The following is a 22076-nucleotide window of genomic DNA, read 5'->3' as shown; positions in this document are numbered from 1 at the left end:
TCGCTGTGAACTTCTTCGCTAACCCTCTAACCTACCCACCTCTTAAACCTCGTGCTATAACCCTTTATTAACTCGACACTCACGCTAGTGATGGCTGCTGTCGCAGGCGCTCAACCTCTAGGCGGGCCTCCTGCAGGCGGCGGCCCAACCCCCCCATCGTACGCTGGGCCTGTTCCTCCCACTCGCAAGTGTTCTAAGCGACAATGCCCACACATGCTCGAGGCCCCTATTGACAAGAAGCCTGATGGCTCAGACTAAGTTACTATTTCCGCCAATGTGGCGGCTGCTTAGTCCAGCTCCTCCCGACGCCACTTGTGCAAGGGCCGCCTCTCGCGCCTTCCCTAGATTTGCCTACAGGCCATGACCTTATGCGCAGTCGCCTTTCCCATCTCCCTCGCACCTTTAGGCACTTAGGTACAAGGTGACAGGCACTGCAGTTGCGAGGCCCTCGTCACATCGCAGCACGTCTGTCGCCGCTTGCCAACCTTCACAGCTTGCTAACCTTCACAGCTTGCCTCGCCCATCCGCGTGCCGCGCGCCGCTCGCAATCGCATCCCTCCTATCACGATCCCCGACGTCCGCTCTACCTCTTTGCCCTCGAAACGCTCCTCTCGCCGATCGCACGGCGCCATCGGGCGAGAAGCATGTTGCGTCGCTACAGTCTCCCTGCTTATACCGCCACGACCGCCCTCGCTCTCTTCTCACCCGGCACACATGGACGCTGCTACTAGGAGTTTTGTACAAGGGGTAATAACACCAAGAGATGAGACGCACACGGAGTCTACTAACAATGCTCAGAACTGCACGACAAAGCCTCCGTCCAGACCTACTCTACCAGCCCACCACTGTCGACTATGCCGAACATGCACCAAAGTGCCGCTCCCGCTGCTCATACCGTTAAAAACAGTGCAAAGGTGCTCATCGCCTGAGTCTTCCTCGCCGCCTGAAAGGCTATACACCGCGGGTGCTTTTTGAAAGCGACAAGGTGCGAGCCTTTAATGCCGACACCAAGTACATCCGCGGTTGAATTTGGCGCACGCGATACAACCACTCCCTCGGTAGTGTAGGCATAGGAGCTGGTGAAGGTAAGAAGACGTCAAGGTGTGTGCATCGTTGAATACGAGACCTGCAATCAATGTACATTTGATTACTTGGATACTGGCATTGCATCTCGTACTCCAGAGTCATCCGAATGACGGAGAGGCACAAGCTACAAGGTATCGGCGGCGTGGTTAAGTTGAAGCACAAGAAGCAGGTACGCATCGGCGAGTACGCGAAGCCATGCAGAAATGAGAAGAAGAAGTTGATACCATATTTTAGCGCGAGGTTTGAGGAGAGCTTAGGAGCTCGCGCTTTTGATGCAAGCGTGTTGTCTGGAGTGAGAGGGACAAGGCTGGGACTGAGGGAGTTCGGTGACTCCAGTTCGGCTTCCTGCAGCAAGTCGAAGCTATCTTAGTAACACCGATTGGGCTCCGTTTTACTAGATTGACTGTCCAAGTCACAGGCCGAAGTAACTTTACAACGCCATGCCTCAACGTAACAACTTACAGTCAGCTTCAAAACAGGCTCGTATTTAGCTTGCTATTCAAGCTATCAGACAGGATGCGTGTATTATCCAGCGACGCCCTCCAGCAATCTATAGCGTTCGTCAAACTACTCTGAATAATTGTCTTGCTGGAATGTCTTGCAGATGCGATACTACGCCTAATTCGAGGAGCCTCACAACAACAGAGGACGTAATTTTTTAGCGTATACTTGAATTAGATGCGCGAGGGTTTCCGCCCCGGCTTGCTGCTGTCAGGTATATGGCTGATTTCTTGCATACGTGTGGGGAAAGTGCTTGTGAAGAACAGGAGGAACCATTTTACTACCACGTGGTACTTGGGATGCCCTTACCGCATGAACCGTCACATTGTCCAGCTCAACAGTAATCTCTGGCTGTATTCGCCCCGCATTTCAGCCTGGTCCTCTCGCAATACACTTTGTATTTGCAAGCAGGTCATCATCCTCAACCTCATACGGTGCGACGCTAGTCCACCTAAAACATGACTCCTCTTCATGCGCTTAGTAGCGTAGAGAATTTGAACCATGGTTGCGAGACCCGGAGCGACGGGTTTGCTCATTCAGCCAATCGATCAAACTACTCAACTTTCTAACATCCATCTTGCAGTTGTACCATGGTTCCACAAGCATCTCATCCGCTATCTCAAACAAGGTCCGCCTGCAAAAGGTCTGCATCGACCGACCTTCTATCTCGTCCCAAGCATTCACGAAGAACGAGGTCGCCCGAATTCAACTGCCGTACGTTACCTACCACACTCACAGCCGAACATCCGCAACCTTCGAATACCATCGACTGCCTAACTTCATCTGTCGCATTCACGATGCCAGCAATCGACACCAGATGGAGTCACCGTGTCGGGTCGCCCGCGTTAACGGTGCCGCCATTTAACACTGTAGGAGCACAAACTACACATGAGTGGAAAGACGTGAAGTTTCGGAGCGAAGTAGTCAGTGTCCTCGAGCACGCCCAGGTCAGGGTGCTTGGTTACGACCTTGTTAGGCGCGTCCGACCGGGCCAGGAGGTATCTCAGACGCCTCTGACGCTGCTGGTGATATCGGACGCATCGATTGAAACACAGTATTCGGCCTGGGAGGTCGCCGTCCGGCACCTTAGATCGCTCCTCGACAAGACCAAACGCGAGGACATCATTGTCGAGATTTCCGACATCAAGACGGCCCACGAGGTGGTCTCGGCGCCGTTGGTAGGCTGCACCCCAGAGCTCATCAACGCTTGGCATGAATTCCAGCCCGCTTTGCTCAAAGAAATCGACGGACAGAAATGGCTCGCCGTCGACATCGTCCATCGCGAGATTGGCGACCTACATCCCGTGAGTGTGCCCACTCTCTTGATCACTGCCAGAGATGCCGATCTGGCTATATGGTGGGACATCATCCTACCGCGGTTGCGCGAACGACTCCCTCCACCGATGGAGCTCGATCTCCTGTATTCGCCACACCTGACTCTGCAAACCCCTAGCGACGATGAGGGTGCAGAGGACTCGGGTCTCCGTCCTAATATTTACAACACCATGCAAGACTACGATCGGGTCGTACAGATGGGCTCCAGTATGGGCGTTCACCAGCCTGCCAACAGCGGCACCGTCAGCGCCGTCATCAGGCTCCGGGACGCGAATGGCGATGAGACAAACTGCGCCTTGACCAACCACCATGTGGTTGCAACTCTTGAGGGTAAGAGCATCATAAACGAACGAATTCCGGCAGGGCAGTTCCTGGGTCTCGACCATGAAATCTCGCGCCTGGGTCTTGTCGAGATTGTAGCCCCTACACACAAGGACCACGACCGGTTTCTCATCTACAAGAAGATGGAGAAGAAAGAGCACGACGAAGCGCTCGCAACCTTTCAGGACCAGCATCTGCCTGGGTACACCCTCGCCCAACGCAATGTCATCGCGACAGACAGCGACTGGGTAGTGTTGAATTCGACTCCAGATCGTCTCCTCGGCACGGTCCTGGCATCGTCGGGCTTTCGAGTGTGTGAGAACACAGACTACACCCTCGCTGAAACTAAAACGTTCTCTAAAGTCGCGCATGTGCCCAACTACGCATTCAGACATAAAGACGGCACTATGCCCCCGAGCCTAGCCGAGAAGATTAACGGGCGCACTATTGGCTTCGGCCTTAACTGGGCTGTCATCAAGTTGGCGGAGAACCGAACACTCAGCGACCGGACACCCCAGCGCAGCTCTGGTGTGAAGGTGCCCACCGGTGCACAAGTCGGCCGATACGCGCACATCCGGCATAACGTAAGCTACAACGTTGCAAAGAAAGGACGAACTACTGGTTGGACGTATGGCAAAGTGAGCGAGATCGGATCTCTACTTAATTTGCGACCTGCGGACAGAACATCGGTTATCCCGGTAGACCTGGGGGAGCGATTCGGCCAGACCAACGCGATCATGCTGGCATTCGGCGTCATCGACGACCGGAAACGAAAAGAATTCATGTTAAGTGGAGACTCCGGCAGCTGCGTTCTACTAAACGAAAGTAACCCGAAAGCAACCATCGTTGGTCTGCTGTATGCATCCAACGAGCACACCCATGTCTCATACATGATTCCCTTCGATTTGGTCGTACGAGATATAGAGCACGTGACGGGCCAGACTGTGGTGCAACCCGAGTTTGTCGACTACGATACAAGGGGTTGAGTGCAAATTGCGAGAGGGAAGTTTAGTTATGGGTAGGACAAGTTGCTAAGAAGGCTTTGGATTGTAGTATACCTTAAACATTTCTTCATGAAATTTGCACTAAGTTATACCATTGCATAGTAGCTCATACATCAACGTAGCTATCTTTAACTCTCTTATCGAAAAGCAACCTCATGGTCCACTCTGGACCTGTCCATAAACTAGCTAACACATTTCAAAGTACCCCTATGCCCAAATTACCGAATACAACATAGTCTCTGATACTTTCGCAACCCGTGTTTCTAAGAACTACATCTAGTATTCCGTAACACCTTCTAAGCGGTACTATCAAGGAAGTATTTAGCACCTCTTGAACGGTGTGAGGAGGTAGAGCTCTGAGCGGACATGAGATCGTCCTAATATTAAGATTAAGCTTCAATCTATGTAGAACGCCTACAGAATCTATCCTGTCATCGGTAACCTTCATCAATTCACAAGGTTATAAGAATGTAACTCTTTACCCTTCTTGTTTCCGGATCACCCCGATATCTTGCCCTCCATCTCCGCGAAGCATCAGCCTAACCTCCAATTTCTCAAATGGACCCTTGTTCATGTCTTCTGTCACAAGACCTCGGATACAATTGTAGCGCCTACGTGCCTTCCTTTCAACCTTCCTCACCTCTCGCTCCAGTCCGCGAGCGCCCGAGCTTCGATGATAACCACGCTCAGCTAAGTAACTGCAGAGCTTACTGTCGTCCTTGAAAGATATGATACAGTGACCCATGTGACGAATGACTTCTTTGCGTAGGTCAATATCCTTGCGGAATCTCGCTGCTTTCTCGAGCAGAAATTTGTGAGCCATGACAGCTTGCTCTCCTGGTGAGAATGGAAAAAATGGTACTACTTCATCAATGCGTGACTCGAACGCATCCTGCTAGTGTTAGTTGTAAAACTCTCTCAAAAATGATCATTAGCCATACTCCCCATCGTTCCTTGAAGGCATCTCGGAGCTCCCCAATAAGTGGTTCAAGATCCGCAATCAATTTATCCTTCTCTTGTTTGTGTGCTAACTTGCTTTCATGAAAGCTCGCAATCGCTTCATCGCCTAAATTGCAAGCCAATATCCAGATGGTTTTAGAGCAGTCGATATTTCGATTCATGCGTCTATCCACATAGGCTCCTAAGGCTGAGTGTTAGTGATGTAATAAGTTATGGCCAATCGCCTGATCTACTTACCCTCTGAAAGCAAAGTTAAGAGTGATTCGCATACGTCCTGTGACGTTTTGTCGAACTCGTCCAGGAAAACGACCGAGCACAAGCCGTTATTATGCGACAGATGATTGTTCAGTTTTGAGCCCTCCTTTGAGCGTGCGTAGCCTTGCTTGGAGCCTAGAAGCTCGGTATCGGTTTCCATTTGTGAGCAAGCGACCGTCACATGCTTGAGCCGCAAGAGATCGCCGAGTTGCTGAGCCAACTCCGTCTTGCCATGGCCCGGAGCGCCGGCGAACACCATGACAAGAGGATCAGATCCATCAGCATTCGAGCTCATCTGATTGAAGACAATCTCCTGAAGTGTTTTGAGGACTGGAAGTTGGCCGATGATGCGGTAAGGCAACTTACCAAGGTCCGTCACCTCTAGCAACTCATGAAGCTGCACTTCTCTCTCCATTAAAGGCTCGCATAAGCTCGCTCGATGTAGGAAATAACGCTGACTGAGATTGAGTCCTCGCGCAAGGTAACTGCGGGTCAAGTCATCACACCACTTGATCTCCGCGGGTTTCTTGCCTCGCGTTGGTGGCCAAGCCTCTTAAGGCATGTCGAGATAGTTCTCCCACATGTCTTCCGGAACAGTCCTTGGGTCAGCACCGGATGCAAGGAGGATCTTGATAACCTCGGTCATGTCTAGCGACTGGAGATATCCGTGAATCGCTGCGAAAACAAGAGGTGGGATGAAGTGAGCCTCGTCATCCGGACCGTGTGGACTCATGCCAAACTTGAGGAGGAGACTGGTCATCTCAGGCGAGTTTCGTCCCATGGCGAAGTACAGGACAGGTGTCGCCAAATGCATCATTTCCTTGAAGTCACTCTCCTCCTCGCGATAGTGCTCCACATAAGATCTGACAGCTTCGACGCTGCAGCCATGTGAGACAGCAGTGCAGAGAGAAACGACATGAAACATGTGCGAGGATGTTGCCTCTAAAAGCTCATCATCGATAGAAACGTCCGGGCGGGTTCTTATCAATTTCGGTATGTAGTATACATCTTTCAGAACCAGGTTGAAAGGAACCATTTTGGGATGAGAGTAGGATGGAGCCATTGTGATGGGAGATAAGACTTTGTTTGAGAGCTGAGACGCAACTCTATATCATCGTAATGATGGTGAAGCTTGCCCTGTCCTCGTACAGTCACTAGTAAACTCGGCTTTACCATTGAACCCAGCTTAACTGCACGTTCCACGGCAGCCAATAATCCTGCATACTGTGCCGAGTATCGTCCGGGGATGTACCTTGTCCGCCGCGCACATTGTGGCAGACAGGGGCGGGATGGCGATGCGGTAAGTGCGAAAGAGGGGAGGAAAGCACAGAATCGGTAATAAGCCGTTACCGTGTCCGTGCGCGTACCGAGTTGGCACCCCATCGCGTGCGGCTGAGGTAACGCGCGCGCCTCCTGCAGCAGGTCAGGGTGAATGCCTTAGAACGTGTCTGTGCTCATGTCGCCTGTGTTCTCGCGCCGCACGCAAAATCGCACAGGTCCCAGAGCGTCGCTCAGCACATGAAAAGGCCTCCAGCAGAACACCCGCCGGCTTGGCGCTTTCCCCGCCTCCCGTCTTTTCCCCACCCCCATCCTCGCCACCACAGAGCTCACCAACGCATGGCTGCGCGACTCTGTGCATCCCGAAACCGACGTTGAAGCCGTCTTTTTGCACTCGCGCTCGTCCCAGCGACGCCGACGCCCCATGGCATACGGCCCCTCCAAACGGCCCAGCGTCGACCGTGACGAGCCCATTACGCCCACCCAAAGCGCGTAAGTGGTGGGCAGCGCGACGAGCCTTGAATCGCACACCCGCCCATATCCTTCCACCCGCTGACCGCAGCGGGCGAATGCGTTCCTGCGGCTGTTGCGCCACGTATTCGGGCTGCAGACAATCTCGACACGAGCCTAAAGCTAGCCGCCTACTAAATTCTCGTTGATTACGGCCGCGACATCCCTATCATCCTCAAGGAGTATATCTCTCCTGTAATTCTCGCGCCGCGCGACCCAGGCGTCCCGCCGTCTTCCAACGCTACAGAGATCAAGCAACAGCGCTGTAGCCGCCCAGCAGAATGAGAGGAGTGGCATCAAGCGTGATGGAAGGCTCCCTGAGAGCCGTAGACAATCCTGTCACAACTATGGCCGACGCCTTCTCCTGGAGAAAGGCAAGGCCCGCCAGTGGTGACCATAGAGGCCGAATACTACTTGCGTTGTCGAGCACGCACAACTAGGATAAAACAGACCTCGCAGTAATCGTCCACCGTTCATCATTTACCAAAGGGCCGACGGCTTACGCGCAACTCATGCCAAGCTGCAAATGCTCATAATTACCTCCAACCCGTAAGTGCTGTCAACCCACGCCCTCTCTCGACACAACCGCCTCGCGACTTGGTCGCTCGACGACGTACACATACACTTGAGCCGCCATGACGATGTCGGCACAGATTAAGCGTGTTCCCTCCAGGCAGCCCCTCAAGCAGCCCCCACTCGGCCTGCATCTGGAGATGTCTTGTTCCGCTTTACAACTTCGACGACTATGGCACGATGAAGGTGCTGTGAGAGGTTGACGCCTGTGCGTTTCACGACGACGACGACCCGTCACCCGGCGCTGTCCGCTGGAATAACTCCCTTGACGAAATGAAGTCCATCCCTGACTTTGACTTCGACGGTCGTCGCGTCTACATGCCCCAGCGAGCGTGAGCGCCCGGGAGGAGAGGTACCTATCGCAACGAACGGAGGCCTGCAGTCCGCACTGAGCAGACTACACACACAAGGCACACAGTTAGTGCTGATCACCAGCGTCGATTATCCAGACCTAAGGGAAGCGCGTGGCGAGTTAGGTGGCCATTCCTAAGGCGTCAAGCGTAGGGTAGCATGTATTTCTACGCGCAGCGTACATCCAAGGGGCAAAGGGTCCAGTCAGACACCGCGCCTGGAGCTCCACAGCGCGAGCACAGCCACGCCGACGTCAATAGTTCCGGCAATAAGAACGACGACGATAGCGAGAATGTGGTAGAGGACGAAAAGGCAGCAGACGAAGATGATCCTGACGGTTCACACGAGGTCAACATCCACAACAGTGACACTTCCTAGATTGACGTGTTGGATAAAGAGCCTGAAGATGGCGTTGATGGGTCAAACTTCGACGGCCCTATTAGTATAAGCTCATTCTCGTCAGACGCGGATGGCACCGACTCTGTCCAGGCTACAGGCAGCCCCAAGGAGTCCAACGTCGACGGGGAACTCCTCAACACAGGCGCGGCGAGTGCGTCCGCACGCGTGGGTGACGACCAAGGTATATCCCGCGAGGAAGTCAACCGGCGAGTAATGAGCATAGGTGCCAGCAACGCCGCGGTCGCGCGTGCTGATAATGCTGCCGAGGTCAAAAAGGGTGCTCGGGTTGAGGACATTTACGAGGTTCAGGAGGTTAACGTTAAGGACGCCAGCGAGGAAGAGGTATTTGGCGCTTCACGTGTCCGTACTACCTCTATCCCGGGCAGGATCGAGGCGGAGCTAAGTATATCAAGTTACATGACTGCCAAGAAAAGAGGTTCAATTCTGAATCAATCGCTTTTTTGGTGAATTCCGAAGTGCGTGGAGATGGGACGGCCTTACACCTCCTCACTCTACACTCAATCTGTGGATAGAAATACACCTTCTTTGTCCATATACCCACTACCCAACATAGGTTCTAGAGGTATGTTGTTCCTACACGTGACGATTCAGCCGTTGACAGAGTACGTGACCACTCGGAGCTCCAGTATTTGCCAGGGAGAATCAAACTCAAACAAAAAAGAAAGGGACAGGCGTTCAAACTTAGTTAAAGTATCTGCTGCAAGTGGGGTTCGCTGGGTGGTCCAGGGAACACTCATTGGATATCCGCTTGAGGTGTCCGAGACGTATGCACGTTTCATTTACCCTTTCCGTCGTCTACATTGCGGTGTGTTGATCTACAGTGTACCAGCCTTTCTGAGAGCGCTGGTGTTGCTATATTTAGCACAAGCCAATCACGTCTGCTACCGGTAGGCAAGCGTAGCGCTGAGAACAGCGTTTGCCCGTTTATGCAGATGACGTGGTGGGCGCTAAGTAGTTCTACTGCATAGGCGCTCGGCTCGGATATACAGCCTTGCCAGAATTAAAAGAGGTTAAGTAGACTCCTTTCCTTGAGATGCTAACATATATCGCGGCTACGCTCGTGGGGAATCCGGTGTCGCTAATAGTTGCCTTCCAGTAACGGAACTCGTAAATCCTATTCCCGAAGCCTACCGGTAGACGCCAGTCTGCTGCGGGCGGAGTTGTGGCGCGGCGCATATGGTCGGAGGTGTAGTTTGTCCTGCAAACAGCCTTTTCCATAACTCCTGCGTCGTCCATCCCAAGATCCCTCCTTCCTTATGTGACGTTTTGTTCCGGTCAGAGGATTGACCGGTTGACGGCTGCCTGCAGCTTGTTTCCTTGGTTGTGGAGATTAGTGTGGGGTCTGTAGAGGATTCGCTGGCATCTCATATGTAGAATATAGCAGCTCCCCCGCACTTCCGGAAGAGAGCAGGTATATAGTTGAATACATGCCTTCTCCCATGCCAGCTGGGTCACACCTTATCGTTCAACCCGTCACAATGTCTCAAGGGTCCGGTGACCAGCACTCCCCCCTCCTGACGAGCCCGGATCGGCTCCAGAAGATCGATCAACTCCGCGAAAGAAACATCGGTACATATCTACCTCTGCCACAGCTTGTGGCCGTAGGGGATCAAAGCTCGGGGAAGTCGTCGTTACTAGAGAGCCTAACCGGAATTCCATTCCCCCGCGGCCAGGAACTTTGCACCCGGTATGCCACCTAGATCACCCATCGCCGCGAGGCACACCAACGAATCGATATCAGCATTTTTCCTGGACCACATGCCTCGCAAGATCACAAAAGGGAGCTCGAATTGTATCGCAAGCAGGTGCAAACAACTGCACAGCTCCGCACAGAGTTTCCTGATATCTTGACACAGGTAACGCTGTCAATCTAACTACCACATCAGGTTGACGCTCTTATGAGCATTAAAACCATCGCCAATACAGCTGGCGAAAACACCTTTTCAGAGGACGTGCTGAAAATCGAGAAATGCGGTCCAAACGAGGATTACCTTACCATCATCGACGTACCCGGCATCTTCCACAACATTGACGAGGGTGTCACTACTAAAAAGGACAAGAAACTTGTTGAGGACATGGTTAAGAGGTACATTAAGGACAGCCGGACCATCATCCTCGCTGTTCTGCCCAGCAACGTCGACGTCGCCACCCAAGAGATCCTGACTCTTGCGGAGGAGGCTGACCCGGCTGGCGACCGGACCCTCGGGATCTTGACCAAGGCCGATCTGTTGACGGAGCGGACCGCCAGACTCGCCGTGGTGAACTTGGTGGAAGGCAATCGGAAACCCCTTAAGCTCGGTTACCATGTGGTCGCGAACCGTGGGGGAGACGACCACGGCGAAGAAGTCGAGGCCTTGGCCGCTCTGCGCGAGCGTGAGACCGTCTTTCTAGAACATCCTTGGGACAACCTTCCGGAGGATCGTCTTGGTATATCTTCCCTACGGGAACGACTGGAAGACCTACTCGGCGAGATCACTGATCGTGCGTTCCCTGAGCTCCGTGGCGAGACGCGCAAAAAGCTGGAAACTGCCGAGAAGAAGCTCAAGGACCTCGGCGCGCCTCGCAAGACAGAGCGTGAGCAACAGCAATACCTCGTCGGCATTGCGAGCGACTTCCAGACCCTCGTTCGTGCCGCGCTGAATGCTGATTATTCAGCACATTCGGCATTTAACAGGAACGAGTTGCGGCTCATCACAGCCATCGTCAACACTACGGAGCAGTTCAATACGGATTTCGTAAATATCGCTCGCACGTATCTCTTTGAGTCCGAGACGCAGTTTGCGGCCATGGTTCCTGTGGGAGTGGTCACCCCCGCAAGCCCTGATTTCCACGAGGAAGAAGAGGTGGAAGAGGAAGAGGAAGAGGAAGAGGAAGAGGAGGAGGAGAAGGAGGAGGAGGAGGAGGAGGGGGATGACGATAGCATTCTGCAGCTTGATGCATTTGACGTTCCTGATTCCAAGGCATTCCCTGACCTGGAAAGGATCATCGTCTCGGATTGGAACATCGACCTTCCCAAGAAGGGTATCATGAAGTGGATTAAAACTATCCACCAGAGCTCCCGTGGCCTTGATCTGGGCTCTCTCGGCCACGGCGTTCTTCCAAGTGTTTTCCGGGAACAATCAGCGAAATGGGAAATGATCGCGAAGCAATACCTTAGCAAGATCATCCTCTTCGTCCATCGCTTCATCCTGGCGGCACTGGAGGTCGTCTGTGCAGATACACAAGTGCTTCAGCTTGTATCATCCGCCATCATAGTCGAACTCTGCGCCAAGTACAAGGATGGCATGAACCAGACAACCTTCCTGGTCAACGTCGAGCGGCAGCTGAAGCCGTACACGCTGAACCACTACTTTAACCACAACCAGCAGAGGAGTCACGGCGCGCGGATCAAAGAGACGCTGCGGCCTAAGGCCCGACAAGAGACGCATAATACAGGCTGGGGCGAGCGTAACATGCTTGTCATCAATCTAAGTGATGTTGCGGATGCCGTCACGAATAAGAGCAACGCAGCACACGCTACGGAGACCATCCACGACACCCTCGAGGCTTACTACAAGGTAGCCTACAAGCGATTCGTCGACAATGTCTTTAGTCAAGCAGTCGACTACAAGCTGCTTTCCGGTCCCGAGAGCCCCCTTCGGCTGTTCTCGGAGCAATGGGTCCTCAGCCTGGACGCGAAGAAGCTGTCTCTTGTGGCGGGAGAATCTCGCTTGACGAAAGAGCGCAGGGAGAGGCTGAAGAATGTGATTCAGGACCTCGAGGTTGCGATGGAGATCCTGCGTTAATGGAAATTGTGTCTTTGCTTAGAAAGGTACATAATACTACCAGCAGTTTGCCTATCATCTGATAGTGCGTCGCGAAACCTGAACTATAGGAGAGCAATCTCGATCGAAAGCGCGTATGGTAGTATGCCGTCGCCTGTCTTGCTGGCTGCCTATTGCGTGTGTCCCGTTCTCGAGCATACAGTCGAAACGTGTCTTTGAAGCCAGCATAGCTAAACAGACAATAGGGCTTCTTTGTACGAGGGTAAGATTGCCATTCTGGAAACATAAAGATAGTACACTTGATTTCAGCCTCCTTCTGATTGTCCCGCGCGGCGCGCACAGACGCACCCGCGCCGCAACGAAGCGCCTGCCTCTTCTGTGTTCCAACCCTCGCCTATACCCTTAGTAGCATCTTGCGCGAGCACCTATCTGTCAAACTCATTAAGCGCTTTCATTATGTGTCTAGGACTCATTGACTCCATACCAAATGATTGGATATTAGCGACCTTATTTTAATGAACCAACTTTGGATAACCAGTCCATGGGATATGCAGTACCTAGGAATATAGTGTCTTCGAGTTGCGATTGGTTTCTTGAAGATTTGTTCTTTAGATAGTGAATGATGGCTGTGGCTGCCTTATGATCGGAAGTGTTCATTGGTGTGTATATGTGGGTCAGGAAGGAAGATGTATGCGGATGAAGACAATGTAGCGGAAAATTTGTAGGAGGATGAAATTAAAAGTATGGTGAACAGGATGTAATTGCTCAGATACATATGTCTCAGTCTATGATTGAACCAGATCATCTGGCCCTCTGGGCAGCACAAAGTCGATCGGAGTCTGCCGTGCATAAGCAGATGACCCTTCATTATGTGGTGAGTGGCACATTCTACCGATAACTAAGGACTAGGCACGGCATAGAAGGATTATTGCATAATGAGGCGCATTAGTCTTTCGTTTGGTCTTGACTTGACATATTGCTAGCGAGTTCACCGTTGGTACGAGACCCTGCTTGTCGCTCATCCCCCTTTTGCGCAGGGCCGCAATGTGTTTGTGGTGGATGGACAAGTGGTGGCTGTGTACTCGGCGTACTTGCGGCCGTTTGAAGAGTATCTAACGAGCGCGCTTATCAAAACTCTAATTAGCCGCGTGCATCCAGTGAAAGCACTGCTACGATCGTCCCGCACTGCAAGCGAGGCTGATAGCGACATGACTCAATGACGACCGTAAGCGCTTCGAAGGGTCCATCGACTCGGCGCAAGGCTGCCGTGACAAGAACCTTGCTGCAGTGGCGCGATTGCTGACTATGTAGTGAAGGATTGAACTGAGGTTGTATTGTGTATGTATGTATGTATGTATTGTTTAACGTCCTATGAAAGCCTCCCAGGGGGCATGAAAGACGGGTAGCGCCCTGTATGGTACTCAGGTGCTCCTATTCTTTGGGTGTTGGCAGTGTGTGCAGTCTGGTAGGGTAATTTCCGCCAGTTGAAAAGACTCTATCTAGGTTCCGGGCTGTGGGGCTGTGGATGTGTTGAGCAATGAAGCAGAGCTCTTGTTCTGGGGCTAGTAGGCCTAGGGCGTTAGCGTTGAAGCTGGGGGAGGAGGTGTAGAGGTGGTAAATGAGCGAGGGACTGATGACATAGACATAAGCGGCTAAAGGCCGCCTAGTACTGTGTTTTGTAATGCCAAAACTGAAATTATCGCCGGCAGATTGTTGTGAAGTACTTGGTGAGCTCCAAGAGTGACTCGAAGTGTTCAGGCTCAGTGAGTAGAGCCTTGAGGTACCTGACGGCCTCTTTCATATTGCTTGGGGGGCTGGAGGGTCGGAGCGGCCATCTGCTAAAAGAGCGTCTTGTCTTTCTGCAGAAGAGCATGTGCTCAGGTGTTTTGAGTCGCCCGCAAGAACAATTCAATTCTGCTGTGTCGTGTCTGAATTTGTTGTGGTACCATGCAAAGTCCCCATGTCGTGACCGGATAGCCAGCAGATGCGCGAGAACAGGGCGAGGTTGCATTGTAGAAGCTATGGAAAGTTTATGTAGGTGAGTGACCATAAACAGCGCTAGTCTCAGATAGGCATCGTCCCATCACCAAACCGTGACACTATCACCATTGCTTTAACTTCTGATAGTTGTAAAGCCACTGCTGGGGGACTTGGGTGGTTCAGTGTTGCTTGAGCGGATTGTACTTGGGAGGAAAGGTGCGAGCCACTTCTTGAGTAAGGCATAGATCATGGGCAGGTTGGTGGTAAAGATGGCGACGAATGTTTCCCGAGTACCCCAAGAAGCTGTGTTCTCACCGCTATGAGCAGGGTCCTAAAGATTAATCAGTATAAAGATTCGAGACTCGGCAGTTGGGAGATGGTGTCCTACTACGATGAGATAGATACTCTTGAGCGTAGCGCACGCAATGACCAGCACGCCAGCGCCAAGTACCAACATGATGGCAACCTTCTCGTACTTCTTCAAGCGCGATTTTCGTAGCATAAGAAAAGGTATCAAGAGCAGATGTACGTCGGTAGATAAGTTCGAAACGAATGTCACCCAGATTATGGGCTTTGATATCGCTGCTTGACATACGTTACCAGGGTTAGGAACGATCTGCCAGTAGTGGGAGAAGGGTTGGCAGGAAAGGTATATCGTTAAGAGGCTAGTGATGAAGGTAATGGTGATAAGACCAAAAGCGATATGAACATGGGCCCTGAGTTTCTGGAGGCAGCTCTGTGTGGCTCATGTCAGTCAAAGCTCATAGATCTAATGTGATAGATACACATACGGTAAGACGAAGGTAGAAAAGTGCTACACATAGCTTGAGTGACCAAAGTAGACATACAGCTACTGTCCATCCCGCCACCTGGATTTTAGATCCCATAACCCTGGAGTCATATTAGCTACATTTGTGAGATAGTGGTTCACACACTAGAGATGAACGTTGTCGTATTGCTTATACGAAGGACTGGCTTTGCACATACCGCATAATGTACTCGTGATCATCGTGCGAGAGTACACTGCGCTCATCCGGCGTCATACCATCATTGGCGAGGCCCTGGGCAACTGCCCCCAGTATATACCCGAGGACACATTGTGCTGTATAGAAGAGCTGGTTCAAGAATCGTCAGTAAAAAGGTGATATAGGCAACAGAGATTCCCGCTGCTCACAATTGCAATACACATGACACGGTCGTCCCATCGTATATTGTGAACACCAACTGTGGTACTGGCATATATTCGCAAAAATGTGATCAAGACACTAAGAGTATAGAGCGTCCAGAATTCCACAGTACCCATGGCGGCTTCTCTATTTAGGGTGCTCGAATATAACTCAGCAACAGCACTGCCGTCGGTTGTTCGATTGAAATGAGTGCAGAAGCAGAATAAGAACATGTAGTTAACATATATTATGTATTTCAAATTGCACGTGACAAGGCCATGAACATGAGTTGAATGAGTATGTTCCTCGGCTAGCTGGATCACTGTGACCCGGAGTCACATCGACCGCCAAGCTTCAGCTTGCGGGCCGACCTTATGCAAGGGGAAGTGATAAGTCAAAGGCACAGTTCTTGCCGCAGAGTTGCATTAGCGAGCATGGTAATATCGCGTGCAGCCATGCTGTTCTCTGGTAGGTCCACGGCCGATGTCTGCGCGAGCTGAAGGATTGATTGGGCGTGTTCCCCTCTTTCTTCGGTCTGCTATGTACCGGGAACCAAGTGTAACCCCCAAAGGTGCGCAGTCATGGTCACATTACGCATTCGGGTACCGACAGCGTAGTCTACGAGAGATAGGACCACACCCATTTCCTTGAGTAACTCTGCAAACCGCGCAGGTTTCGAAGTTATCCAAGCCATGAGAGAAGCGGCAGGACATGAACGCCACCCACTTGCGCGTGAACGGCAGCTGTCAGAGTCTAGGGGGTTGACGGCGCGGCTCGCGGGATCTGGTCCAAGCAACGAGCCAATGGCGGTGATGCCGGGGCTCAACGGAGACTCCCTGATCCACTCAATAACACGCAGCCGCACGGGTCGAGGCGAATGGTCAAGATTATCGTAGGACCACCCGGGCAGGTTCACCCTTGTCTCCGTCCATCCTTGTAACCTGCCCCGCCTTCAAGCCATCAGGACCACTGCAAAACCGTACAGTATTCTTCATCATCGATGATAATGCCCTTAGCTATTTATTGAACGTTCCTTTTTGTTGGAGGCAGCTCCAGGGCTTAAAGCCAAACTCCAGCACATTGGTATCTTCCATCCCTCTCGCACCAATCTTTGCGCTTTTCTACCAGCATCATGTTACCTAGCATTCTGACGCTATTCGTTGTTGCAGGCTGGGTCCTGACGTCGGTCGTGCCAAACATCGGAGGAGGTTCTGCTTCGCCCTTCAATCTCTCCCCTAAAACCCCTGCAGCCGGCATCGACTGGAAGACATTGGCAACAAAGCTTTCTGTCAATGCGAAGATCTACCTTCCAGGCACAAAGGGGTTTGCTACCTACACAACTCGATGGTCCAATCTTGAAGCTCCCACGCCAAACATCGTCATCGCACCGGGCACAGATAGGGATGTTCAAGAGATCGTAAGTCCTGTTGTTGATGCGCTCATCCAAAAGCAAGCGATGAATGGTACTAACAATGCTTGCTGCAGGTCAACTTTGCGAATACGCATAACATTCCTTTCCTCACCTGCAACGGCCATCATGGAACCCTTACAACCTTGGGCAAGATGGACTATGGTATCGAGATCTACATGCCTCAGCTAAACTATATCTCAATCGCTAAGGATGGAAAGTCGGTGACCGTAGGGGGTGGCATCAACACGAAGAATTTGACTGATATTCTTTGGGCTATTGGAAAGCAGACCGGTAAGATCTAGTTACACATTCACAACAGCTTCGACGTGTTCTGACAAACCTTAGTCACCGGATGCTGTGAATGCGTCAGCTTCTTGGGACCGGCTCTCGGTGGCGGTCACGGGTGGTTCCAGGGTCACTATGGTCTGATCACCGATCAGTTACTTTCCATGAAGGTTGTGCTCGCGAACGGAGACTTGAAGACGATCGATAGCAACTCAGACTTGTGGTGGGGCATGCAAGGCGCTGGCCACAACTTCGGCATCGTCACATCCGTCACTACCAAGGTTTACGACATCAAGCATTACGACTGGGCAATTGAGACTATTGTCTTCAGCGATGATAAGGTCGAGGAGGTGTACGAGGCTGTCAACAAGTACATTCTCCAGGGTGGAAAGCAGGCCGCGGACATTCATGACTGGACTTACTGGCAGAACGATGCAACATACAGCACTGAGGGGGTGAGATGATTCACAAGCCTTGATATAATTCCAGTCGCTAACATAGAACCAGCCGGTCATCGTGATCTACATCGTCCAAGAGGGTGTTACTGCTGTCGATGCCAAGTACACCACCCCCTTTCACAAAATCGGTCCCCTCGCTACCACGCCTCAGTCCGGCACCTACAAGGATCTCGCAAAGTGGACTGGTATAGCCCTCGAATCACCTCCACGTCAGGACTTTGGCTTCAACAATCCTCGCTTCCCTATCTACATAAAATCCTACAACGTCACTGCGCAGCGAAAGGCCTGGGACCTCTACTCCTCCGCTATTTCTGGTACCGACAACCCATACTATAACTCTATCTTTATGTTTGAAGACTACGCCAGTGGCGGTGTCCGCTTCCGTAACAACAACGCTAGTGCGTTCGGCTTCCGCGACGCGCACACCCTCGCTGCACCTCTGATCGTATACAACTCCACTGGCAAGGCGCAGGACAATGGCGTCAAGAAGCTCGGCACTCAGCTTCGCGACATCATCCGGGAGGGTACAGGGTCAAAGGAATTACATACGTATGTAAACTATGCGTACGGTGATGAGGGACCGAAAGCCTGGTATGGTCACGAGAGCTGGAGGCAGAAGAAGCTCCAGGAGCTTAAGCAGAGGTATGACCCCACGGGCAAATTCAGCTTCTACGCACCGATAGCAACGCACCAATAGTATAGTGGCGCAAGGAACATAGTCGTAGATATACTTAGATAGTAATGGAATTCACCAAGATCACGACAAGGCTCAACTCTAAGACGACCTCTGGAAGGACTGGAACGTCCGCAGTGCAATGACGACTCCCATACACGGCGACTGGTGTGAACGGTCTGTAGGTACTGTATTCCAGCTACCTAATCCAGATGCTATTTACAGTCGAGATGAAGAGAAGAAGAGGAAAGTGGGCGGCCATCCCGCTTTGTTTGGGTTGGTGCACGGCCCACGGTCTGCTAGGGGAAGGAGTGATAGAAGGAAGGAAGGAAGCGACTAGGCCACTGGCCTAGTCATGCGACCTAGCGCTCAGCCCGTTATACTAGGGAGTGATTATTGATGGAGGTGGAGAAAACGTGTGTGAACTTGTTGTATTGGAGCTACGGGAGGAGGGAGAATATCTATGGTGCGCGCACGGAGCAGCTGACTAATCAGTGCCTGGCCAATCAGAGCGCGGGAAGCCTGATTCACCGTGAATACTAGTGAAGGCTCTCACCGCGTCTCGACACCAGCACCATAGGTTCCGCACGGGGCTCGTGGACAAGCAGTCCGAGGTCCCGTAACGCCTCGCATCACGCTGCGTGACTACGTGGCATCCACCATCGCCGGCACGGCACTGAAAATGCCTATCTTGGGACACAGGCCATGAACCGCTGAGAGTCAAATGAGCGGGACGGAGGACCTCTGCACTTACGCTGTACAATTCCCAAGGCGATGTGCTTCGGGCAAGGGGATTTCGCCAAGGAATCAGCAATAGGCTGTACCAAGATTGGTGTTCTAAGCTTGCAGTTTGTTGATTCTCACCGACCGGGCGTGCATGACTGTAAGATTGTTGAGAGTGACGATCACAATGTGTGATAAGAGCAGCAGTACACACCACTTCAAGCCACAATACGCTAGGCACTCCTTACGATGTGACCGGCCCCTTGCATGTCCTTCGGCCCCTGATAACCCCTTGCGCGACACTAACCACCACAGCAGCTACATGCATGGTAGAGCCGAGGAGGCACCCGCTTCGACATCCAGTACCTGCACTGCTCACCTGTGGCGACGGGCGTGGACGGCCCACGCCGCTCAACTGTCAGTCGTACGCGCCTGAGCGTCCAGCCCGATCATACTCCGCGTTGCACCGCCCGCAGGGTGTCGCTAACATCTGTCTTTCTGTCTTGTGCGAAGGAAGTAGGAGAACCCCTGAGCTAGAAGCGGACGCCATGCAGCTAACGTTAGGTAAAACTTCGTAGGATCATTTGGTCTGAGACAGTCAAGGTGAGGCTTCATGTCATTCATTTCAAGGTTTCGTCACTAACTTAGTCTACCTTCGCGATAGGGCTGTAGAGGACGTTGTTGCAATGGCATTATCGTTTTTGTGTCGAGTGTCGCGACAAGTTTGGTGGGGGTAGACGGTGACTGGTGAAATACGTTATAATCGCTCTGTCTAGCTCACTTAATATAACAACCATCTTCCTCCTTCTGCTCTGTCTCCTATATCCGACAGCAGACATTCCATACTAGGCTGAATCACTGTTCTCGACCAAAGTTGCGTCCGAATCGTTCTCCGGATCATAATCTGACCAGTTCTCTTCCTCCAGAGATTCATTCAGGAGGCGATATCTCATGTGAATGGCTAGTTTCCCAGCGCCACCGAACCACAGGTCTAGCAGCACGAACTATTCTTCCTCCCTATCTTCCCACTTTTTCTTTGGTATCACATATTTGTGGCCGTCTAACTTGCCATGGACCCACTCTAACACGCCCGCCGGTCTATGGTTCGAGCCTGCTGGACCCTCATGATCAACATAACTAATTTCTCCGATCTTGCCGCTCCTCTCCACCCAAGTGCTTACACGGAATTCTGACTTCCTTTTGTTGAAGTAATCTTTCACTTTTAGTGGAATCTTTTCGGACTTTTTGCCTAAACTTAGCAATGCTGACTGATAGATCTCTTCAAAGTCAACCATTTTGACCTCGTTGTCCCCCCCGTTCTGAGTTTTGGATTTTTGTTTTTAATGATTTCCATTGGAACAAGGTCCCTCTAGTAGTATGACTACTATAGATAACCGAGTGGGAGGAGGGACAAGGCGGGGTGGCTACAACGTATTGTCTTTTCTATCGTACTGAGCGTGTCAAACTCACTCTCTTCTGGTGGGTGCTATTGCCCAGCGGGCAGTGCCTGCCACACCAGCATATCATGTGACTCCCAAGCACCTTCTACCCTGGACTGAACTCAGATATTCTCAACAATTTCTTCAAATGTCCACCCTCTTTCTTTTTCATATTTCCTAATCCCTTCTAACGAATGCTTGTGTTCATATCCATCTTCTGAGATGTCCAATTTACGGCTGAACAGTTCCTTTGCTGAGTCGTAATATAGGTGAGCTGCAAAGATGCCTCCGATGAATGACATGAGATGAGTGGCGTAGAATTTCAATATCGGGTGCAGGACACTTTCGTTCGGTGGGAGGAGCATTAGTTGTACTCGGGTACCATCTTCCAAAGTTCCCCGAAGCATGTAGAAGTCGAAACCGGGATAAATAGAAGCTAGCTCCGTCGTCTTTCTTTCCTCTCCCGTATTTGTCTTCTTAGGTTTCTTTTTCGAATAGTTTCCTGGGAAAAATGTTTTGATGATATATCGTATGCAGTGCTCTTTAGTGATATATCTTGTGGAGTCCTCAGTGATATCGTCTCTTGTCTCTGGAATCTGCGGTACGTAGATCCTCCTTAACCTTCGCAAGAGATACCCCCAAAAGAATGGTTTGGGTATTCCAAGGCCTTTCCACTTTATTCTCTGCTCCTTAATCTTTTTTCTCTGCTCCTCAATATTTTCTCTCTCCTTCTCAATCTTTTCTTCAACTTCCTCAAACGTTGTTTTAATTTCCACTTTAATAAACTGTTTCAACAAATCATATTCAAGGCATCCGAATGTCTCACAAAGCGGAATAACAGTACCAGTTCCATCTTGGTTGTCATGCTTCCATACCGCATCTTCCGGGGGCTCACGCAAACTGTACACACCTCCTAAAGCTGAAGCAAAGCTTTCCGCAAACTTGGCACAGTTTTCGCTGCTGTCAAATCGAATTTTGATGTATGCTTCGAGGTTCTTAGGGCTTATGTCTAATTCCCATGCCATACTATAAAGCGTTTCGTATGGCAAGATGGCGCATCCGTGGTCACAAATGTCGTTGAAAATTTTGGCGATATAATTTTCCCACTTTATACCAGTGATGCGGAGCGTATGCATTATATCTATCACGGCATCTGGATTGCGGGGTTGATAGATGTCGAAGTCGGAATCGGGTCCACTTCCATGTCCGGGTTTGAAGATCTCGAGGGATCGGCTCCCACTCACAGCGCCTCTGTGGTCAGCCAGCGTAGCAAGCAACGAGATCGGGTACTTGTGTAGCTTCTTTAGGGTAGGAAGGGGATCAAGCTCCTCTAGGGTAGGAAGGGGATCAGAATTGGACATGTTGGCTACTAACGTTGACTTGGTACGTATCGGTGTCGTGAAGTGGAAGATAGTATCTTAATGAACAGTTACAGGAGTAAAATATATAAGCTTGAGTCTAATGCTAGACGTGTAATAAAACGAAGCTGCTTATTCTTACAGTGATTAGTGACTGCGGCTTCACTCCTATAGCCATCAGCGATTGCAGCCTCACCCCTATACGCAACTGCGCAACGGCTTTGG

General features: G+C 51.4%; 10 protein-coding genes across 10 annotated transcripts; 5 read left to right on the top strand and 5 right to left on the bottom strand.

Moving 5' to 3' along the window:
• Window positions 1-90: 90 nt before the first annotated feature.
• On the top strand, window positions 91-258 carry PtrM4_055390 (uncharacterized protein; the record flags this gene model as incomplete). The annotated part of the gene is made up of 1 exon (XM_066105147.1): window positions 91-258. The coding sequence occupies one exon, from the start codon at window positions 91-93 to the stop codon at window positions 256-258; it is 168 nt and encodes a 55-aa protein (XP_065963774.1).
• Window positions 259-2384: 2126 nt separating this feature from the next.
• PtrM4_055380 (uncharacterized protein) lies at window positions 2385-4229 on the top strand (the record flags this gene model as incomplete). Its single annotated transcript, XM_001942037.1, has 1 exon — window positions 2385-4229. The coding sequence occupies one exon, from the start codon at window positions 2385-2387 to the stop codon at window positions 4227-4229; it is 1845 nt and encodes a 614-aa protein (XP_001942072.1).
• Window positions 4230-4725: 496 nt separating this feature from the next.
• On the bottom strand, window positions 4726-5877 carry PtrM4_055370 (ClpA, ATPase with chaperone activity, ATP-binding subunit; the record flags this gene model as incomplete). Its single annotated transcript, XM_001942036.2, has 3 exons — window positions 4726-5139; window positions 5189-5388; window positions 5445-5877. The coding sequence occupies 3 exons, from the start codon at window positions 5875-5877 to the stop codon at window positions 4726-4728; spliced, it is 1047 nt and encodes a 348-aa protein (XP_001942071.2).
• A 138-nt stretch (window positions 5878-6015) lies between these two features.
• PtrM4_055360 (Ank-2 domain containing protein) lies at window positions 6016-6525 on the bottom strand (the record flags this gene model as incomplete). The annotated part of the gene is made up of 1 exon (XM_066105146.1): window positions 6016-6525. The coding sequence occupies one exon, from the start codon at window positions 6523-6525 to the stop codon at window positions 6016-6018; it is 510 nt and encodes a 169-aa protein (XP_065963773.1).
• A 1808-nt stretch (window positions 6526-8333) lies between these two features.
• PtrM4_055350 (Protamine-P1 domain containing protein) lies at window positions 8334-8552 on the top strand (the record flags this gene model as incomplete). Its single annotated transcript, XM_001942034.2, has 1 exon — window positions 8334-8552. One exon carries the CDS (start codon window positions 8334-8336, stop codon window positions 8550-8552), a length of 219 nt encoding a protein of 72 aa, XP_001942069.2.
• Window positions 8553-10072: 1520 nt separating this feature from the next.
• Window positions 10073-12379, top strand: PtrM4_055340 (uncharacterized protein; the record flags this gene model as incomplete). Its single annotated transcript, XM_066105145.1, has 4 exons — window positions 10073-10281; window positions 10336-10450; window positions 10481-11389; window positions 11525-12379. The coding sequence occupies 4 exons, from the start codon at window positions 10073-10075 to the stop codon at window positions 12377-12379; spliced, it is 2088 nt and encodes a 695-aa protein (XP_065963772.1).
• A 2092-nt stretch (window positions 12380-14471) lies between these two features.
• On the bottom strand, window positions 14472-15641 carry PtrM4_055330 (uncharacterized protein; the record flags this gene model as incomplete). The annotated part of the gene is made up of 5 exons (XM_001942031.1): window positions 14472-14669; window positions 14727-15074; window positions 15130-15229; window positions 15326-15453; window positions 15513-15641. The coding sequence occupies 5 exons, from the start codon at window positions 15639-15641 to the stop codon at window positions 14472-14474; spliced, it is 903 nt and encodes a 300-aa protein (XP_001942066.1).
• A 995-nt stretch (window positions 15642-16636) lies between these two features.
• On the top strand, window positions 16637-18355 carry PtrM4_055320 (GlcD, FAD-FMN-containing dehydrogenase; the record flags this gene model as incomplete). Its single annotated transcript, XM_066105144.1, has 4 exons — window positions 16637-16921; window positions 16990-17206; window positions 17261-17655; window positions 17702-18355. The coding sequence occupies 4 exons, from the start codon at window positions 16637-16639 to the stop codon at window positions 18353-18355; spliced, it is 1551 nt and encodes a 516-aa protein (XP_065963771.1).
• Window positions 18356-20058: 1703 nt separating this feature from the next.
• On the bottom strand, window positions 20059-20349 carry PtrM4_055310 (uncharacterized protein; the record flags this gene model as incomplete). The annotated part of the gene is made up of 1 exon (XM_066105143.1): window positions 20059-20349. The coding sequence occupies one exon, from the start codon at window positions 20347-20349 to the stop codon at window positions 20059-20061; it is 291 nt and encodes a 96-aa protein (XP_065963770.1).
• A 266-nt stretch (window positions 20350-20615) lies between these two features.
• On the bottom strand, window positions 20616-21854 carry PtrM4_055300 (uncharacterized protein; the record flags this gene model as incomplete). The annotated part of the gene is made up of 1 exon (XM_001942029.1): window positions 20616-21854. The coding sequence occupies one exon, from the start codon at window positions 21852-21854 to the stop codon at window positions 20616-20618; it is 1239 nt and encodes a 412-aa protein (XP_001942064.1).
• Between the last annotated feature and the right edge of the window lie 222 nt (window positions 21855-22076).

Source organism: Pyrenophora tritici-repentis, chromosome 2 (genome assembly GCF_003171515.1).
Source record: "Pyrenophora tritici-repentis strain M4 chromosome 2, whole genome shotgun sequence".
Classification (NCBI taxonomy): Eukaryota; Fungi; Ascomycota; class Dothideomycetes; order Pleosporales; family Pleosporaceae; genus Pyrenophora; species Pyrenophora tritici-repentis.
This window is presented reverse-complemented; position numbering and strand designations above follow the sequence as displayed.